This window comes from Pantherophis guttatus, chromosome 8, assembly GCF_059756535.1.
Source record: "Pantherophis guttatus breed Tessera chromosome 8, ASM5975653v1, whole genome shotgun sequence".
Classification (NCBI taxonomy): Eukaryota; Metazoa; Chordata; class Lepidosauria; order Squamata; family Colubridae; genus Pantherophis; species Pantherophis guttatus.
In genome coordinates, this window is record NC_142070.1 from 31,200,791 (window position 1) to 31,207,123 (window position 6,333).

Here is a 6,333-nt window from a genome sequence, read left to right on the forward strand (position 1 = left end):
TTCAAGCAAAATTATCCTAAATTGTCCTAAACTGCTGGAAATAACAAGTACATCACAGATCAATATGGGGCAGAGAAAAGCCATCTAATATGTGACCAAATGACTTGAGATGTTCTTTTTCTCACCCTTAACCTGTTAATTGATGGCTTTCATCCTGTGGTACAATCAATTTTATAGCACCTACCTTGGCATATCATTTAGCATATATAAGGGAACTTCTATGCAACCAATAGAAAGTTTCTTGTGAAATACAGGACCATAATCCATTTGTCTATTGGCTTGCTTATAATTGCAAGGAACATCATAAATATAGACATAACATATAAAATATAAACAGAACACTGGAAATGTTCAAAGCACTTTATTGCTAAGGCCAGGACCATATTTACATAATCTCCAATCATAAACTCTAATGGGAGATGGTAGGGATTGCCTGAAATATTTCCTCTATGCAGAATAGGAGTCCCAACTACTGAACTACAAACTCTTGTAAGTATAGCAAGTTTGATTCAGTAGCATTTAGCCTCTTCAGCATGTTTTAATGCAGTTTTACTGAGCCTTCAAAGATGGCTAACACATCAGATCAACCTTTCTGGTATCCTGCCCTGCCCTGATATATTGCAGTGGTTTGCTATGTCTGGAAGACACTAGGTTGGGAAGAAGCATGACGGTTTTACTTTCCCAACATCAGTTGAGTTAGCTATTTTATAGTTCTCCTTTAGATAGAAGCTTTAATCTTCATTCCCTAAACACTAGTCTACAGAGTTAACAAAGCTTGATGAAATATTTGAAATGTTCAACACCATTGCTCCAATTCCTTCACATTCACTGAGCACACGCCTCTGGTGAATATGTAGCTGACAAATCAAATGTAAAAGCTGCACTCAGCTATCAATATTTAATATGTGGCTCAGTTCATGTCCTTCTAGTTCCCTTACTGATATAAACTACAGTAAATTAATATAGTGATATAATTTAGAAGTAGAATAAAAGTAAGGGTATTAGATGTTATGTCCTTATATGGGCACCCGCCGGGGATTGGCTAATCTTCCGGCGGGAGATTCAAATAACTGTCAGTGGGCGGCTGAGTCTGCCGGAGCGTATAAAAGGAGCTCCGGCAGCCCAGCCGCTCGTCTTTTTCCTGTGCTTGAATAAAGTACTGAACTGGACCCGAGCTGGTCGCGTCTTGCTTTCCCTGCGCCGATCTAACACTGGCGACGAAGGAACAGAACCAAGCGACGAACCTTCGTGGCACAAGCCAACCTCATAGAGCTAAGTCACTGAGAACCGAGTCACTTCGTAGGGATTTCCAGAGGCATGGCATCAGCTGAAGTCACCTTGCCAGCCCTTGCTCCATTCCGCCCAGGGAAGGACAAGTGGAAATCCTACGTGGTAAAATTTCGGCAGTACCTGAGAGGAAACAACATCAGGGATGCCGATGATGATCGGAAAAAGGGCATCTTCTTGGCCAACTGCGGATCCGAAGTCCTAGACATGGCAATCGATCTCGTAGCACCACGAGACATCGAAGAAGTGCCATGGACGGACCTGCTGCAGATCCTGGAAGAACACTATGCCCCAACTGGCACTCCAGTGGCAAACCGTTTCACCTTCCATCAAAGGGATCAAAAGGAAGGTGAGACCATCAAAGAATTTGTGGCCGCCCTGCGCCAAATCGCAGCCAGCTGTGAGTTTGACCATGTGGATAACGCCATCGCGGACCGCGTGGTTTTCGGCATGAGGGACAGAGGCCTGCAAAAGAAATTTCTGAGCAGGAAGAAACTCGTGCTCAAAGATGTGGTGGAGGAAGCCACCGCATCCGAAATCTCGGAGAAAGCGGCTGCCGCAGTAAGCAGAGCAAAGGGAATCCACAAGATTCGCTCCACAACGCAATCTTCAACTGAGGATTCCGCAGCTGGATCAGAGTCGGAGGAGGAATCCACCGTACACAAGGTATCCAGACCCCCAAGGCGGGAAACCGCCCAAAAAAGTTACAAGGGGGAGCGCTGCGCCAGCTGCAGAGGGGACCACCCCAGAGCCAGCTGCAAATGGAGAGATGCAACCTGCCGGCGTTGCAACAGGAGAGGGCACATTGCAGAGGCATGCAGAGCTGAGGAACCAGCCCCAGAACCCTCCAGCCACCGCCCTCGCGAAAACCGGGAGGACAACGCGAGGGCATCCAGACGGTCCTCCTACCAATCCAGACGCGGTGAGAGTGACGGGAACCGGAGGAGAGCAGTACACCAAACCACAATACATCTCCCCGATGACGACGACACCGCCACTAAGTGCCACGCGACCGTGCTGCTTGAGGGGACCCCATGCTCCATGGAAGTAGACTCTGGCTCCGTCTACTCAATCATGGACTGGAAAAACTTAAAACGCATCAAGCCAGACGTCCGCAAGAAGGACCTGAGACCCCTGCGCTCCAGGCTGGTGGATTTCGGAGGAAACCACATCGGAGTCCTGGGAAGAGCCTTGCTCCACGTGTCTTACCAAGAATTCCAAGGCAACCTCCCCATCACCATCGTCGAGCACGACCGCCCAACCCTGCTAGGCATGGAGTGGTTCAAGCCACTAGGGCTCGGGATAGTAGGGGTTAACCAAATTCGTCAGGACGAACTCGACACCCTCCTCGAAGAATTCAAGGAAGTCTTCGACGGTAAGCTGGGGAAATTTGTGGGGAAGCCCATTTCCTTTAATCTTGATAAGACAATTACACCCATTAGGCTTAAGCCCCGCAGAGTTCCGTTTGCCCTGAGGCCCAAAGTAGATGCTCAGCTAGATAAGCTGATAGCCCAGGGCGTGTTGGAACCAATCGATCATGTAGCATGGGAGACGCCCATTGTGACTCCCATGAAGCATGATGGATCTGTGCGCATCTGCGCCGACTACAAATGTTCGATCAATAAGGCCCTTTCGCAGAGCGCATACCCAGTTCCAGTGGTGCAACATCTGCTGCATTCACTTGGGAGTGGGACAATATTTGCAAAACTGGACCTGGCCCAGGCTTACCAGCAATTGCCAGTGGATGAAAAAACTGCGGAGGCACAAACGATTGTCACCCATAGGGGCGCATTTAAGTGCAACCGCCTCCAATTTGGAGTCAGCGCAGCCCCAGGCATTTTTCAATCAATGATGGAACGCCTTCTCCAAGGCATTCCAGGGGTGGTGCCATACTTTGATGATGTGTTGATCTCCGGACACTCTAAAACCCAGCTGCTTGAGCGACTTAAACAAGTCTTGCGGCGCTTCAAGGAGAAGGGTTTAAGAGTGAGGAGGGACAAATGCATCATTGGGGTCCAGGAGGTCGAGTTCCTGGGCTATCTCATAGATGGCACCGGCATCCACCCCACCAAAGCTAAAGTCAGGGCAATCCACGAAGCTCCAGCCCCCAAAAACAAAGCCGAGCTTCAAGCATTTTTGGGATTGCTAAATTTTTATGCGGTGTTCCTTAAACAGAAGGCAACAGCCGCTGAGCCACTCCATCGATTGCTGGGGAAAGCGGTTCCGTGGAGATGGGGGACAGAGGAAGAAAACGCCTTCAAGACCATCAAGGGGCTCCTATCCTCCGACAGCGTGCTGATCCAGTACCACGAGACGCTTCCGCTGCTACTGACCTGCGACGCTTCTCCATATGGGATTGGCGCAGTCCTCAGCCACCAGCTCCCCAACGGATCAGAGGCACCCATCGCCTACTTCTCTAAAACGATGTCCAGCACCGAGAGGAATTACAGCCAGCTGGACAAGGAAGCCTTGGCCATTGTGGCTGGAGTCAAGCGCTTCCATGAGTACCTATATGGCCGGAACTTCACGGTCATCACTGACCATAAGCCACTCTTGGGACTATTAGCGGGTGACAAACCCACACCTGGCTACATGTCGCCCAGGATGACACGCTGGGCCATCTTCCTCGCCGGGTATGCTTACAGACTCATTCACAAGCCCGGCAAAACCATCGGTAACGCAGATGCCCTGAGTAGGTGCCCATCCAAAGAGCCAGTAGAAGACCCCGCACCCACCATAAGCCTCCTCCACATCGACGCCGACAGAGACTGCCCAGTGACGTCAGCAGATGTGGCCACCCATACACAGAGGGACCCCATACTCAAGCAAGTGAGATCCTGGGTCCTGCGAGGCTGGCCAGCAGAAAAACCGGCAGAAAAGTTCAGCCCTTTCGCACGGAAGCAACAGGAGCTGTCCACCATGAAAGGCTGTATCCTATGGGGAGACCGGGTGCTGATTCCCAGCGCCTTACAGAAGAAAACGCTCGAGACGCTCCACAACGGACACCCGGGCATCGTAAGGATGAAAGGACTGGCACGGAGTTACGTCTGGTGGCCATCCCTGGACAAGGACATTGAAGAGTGGGTCGCCAGATGTGACCCGTGCCAAGAGGTACGTCCCGCCCCAGCCCAAACCCCAGTGTCAGAGTGGGAGATGCCCAGCAGCCCATGGGCACGGATCCATATTGACTTCGCGGGTCCAATGCAGGGGCACTACCTCTTAATCGTTGTGGACGCTTTCTCCAAGTGGCTAGAGGTCATCCCCATGGCATCTACCACTTCCGAAGCCACCATCAGGGCACTCAGGCGCCTATTCGCAACACACGGGCTGCCGGATGTCCTAGTCTCTGACAATGGCCCACAGTTAACATCCAAGGCCATGGAAGAGTTCCTGGCGGGACTGGGCATCCGCCACGCCCTCACCGCATTTTACAGGCCAGCCAGAAACGGTCAAGCGGAACGCATGGTGAGACTCACCAAGGAGACGCTCACCAAGATGGGTCCGGGCGACTGGCAAGAGAGGATTGACAACTTCCTCCTTACACAACACATCACCCCACATGCCACCACCAAGAAGAGCCCAGCTGAGCTACTGATGGGCAGACGCCTGAGGTCACCCCTGGACCGGCTGCACCCCCAGTATAACCCCGAAGTGACAGCAACGGCCAGCCGGCCGCTCCGCGCCTTCACCATAGGAGACCCGGTGTTTGCGCTTAACTTCAACGGCTCTCCGAAGTGGCTAAAGGGGAGAATAGAAAGCACAACCGGCCCGAAGTCCTACCGAGTCGAGCTGGAAGATGGACAGGTCTGTAGACGGCACATCGACCAGCTTCGGAAAAGGTGGAGGGGATCGGAAGGAAACCAGCCCGACGGGGTAGGCCTACCACACCCCGACGAGGTAGGCCTACAACACCCTGACGAAGTAGGCCTGCAACACCCCGGCAGAGCAGACCTGCAGCACTCCGGCGAGGTAGGCCTACCACACCCCGACGAGGCAGGCCTACAACACCCAGGCGAGGCAGGCCACCGACCCCCCGACGAGGCCGGCCAAGCACATTCCCATGAAATCTCTCAGCGACGATCCAGAGCGGTAGACCAGGACCTGTCACAAGAGGGATGGCACCCCCAACCCGGCAAGGTGGGCATCCGCCACTCCATGGAGAGGGACCGCCACAACAGTCAAGGGGTAGACCGGGACCCACCCAGGGAGGGGGGATCGCACCCCTCCAGCGACGAGGGCCAACAACGGCCCTGCCAGGGAGACCAACGCTCCAGACAAGTAGACCGGGGACAACCACACGAGGGAGGCGCACAACAGGCAACCCAAGCCGGCCAGCGACCGACCGGCAAGGGAGACCCCAACCAGCGTCCAGACCGGGTCGACCAACACCAACCCTGCAAGGTCGACCAGCGCCACTCCAGCAAGGAAGGCGCACACCACCCAGGCCAGGTCGAACAGCACCACCCCAGCGAGGTCGGCCAGCACCAACCCTGCGAAGCCAGCCAGCTCCAACCCAGCCGCGGGGATGAACACCACCCCGGCGAGGTCGACCACACGGGACAGCGACAGCGACGGGAGCCCAACGAGACACCCACGGACTTACCGGGTTTCGGACGGCACCCACCGGACAGCAGCGTTGTCCCGCCGCGAGGTTCCAGATTCTCCAGGCGAGGGAAGGACCAGCGACTCCAGCGCGAACTTCCAGATGTTGCGGCCGGAGGTGCTGGGACGGATCCCGCACACTCGACGGCCGGAGCCCCGGCCACCCCCACCGGGGAGCCGGGAAGGACAGGAGCTTCGCCCGCACAGGCCGGCGGCGAAGCTCAGACTGAACTGCGCAGGTCATCTCGGGCAAGCAGGCGCCCCGCCTACCTGCGTGACTTCGTAACGTACATTAATTGTGATGGACATTTTTCAGACTAAGGGGGGAGGAGTGTTATGTCCTTATATGGGCACCCGCCGGGGATTGGCTAATCTTCCGGCGGGAGATTCAAATAACTGTCAGTGGGCGGCTGAGTCTGCCGGAGCGTATAAAAGGAGCTCCGG

General features: G+C 54.2%; 1 protein-coding gene across 1 annotated transcript; it reads left to right on the forward strand.

The window, feature by feature from the left end:
• Positions 1-1,012: 1,012 nt before the first annotated feature.
• Positions 1,013-3,955, forward strand: LOC148112579 (uncharacterized). Its single transcript, XM_087874528.1, has 2 exons — positions 1,013-2,662; positions 3,463-3,955. The coding sequence occupies exons 1-2, from the start codon at positions 1,318-1,320 to the stop codon at positions 3,477-3,479; spliced, it is 1,362 nt and encodes a 453-aa protein (XP_087730654.1). The 5' UTR covers positions 1,013-1,317; the 3' UTR covers positions 3,480-3,955.
• The last annotated feature ends 2,378 nt before the right edge of the window (positions 3,956-6,333 follow it).

What these genes read in the sequence shown, in the direction of transcription:
- LOC148112579 (XM_087874528.1), top strand. Translation starts at nt 1,318, where the DNA reads ATGGCATCAGCTGAAGTCACCTTGCCAGCCCTTGCTCCATTCCGCCCA.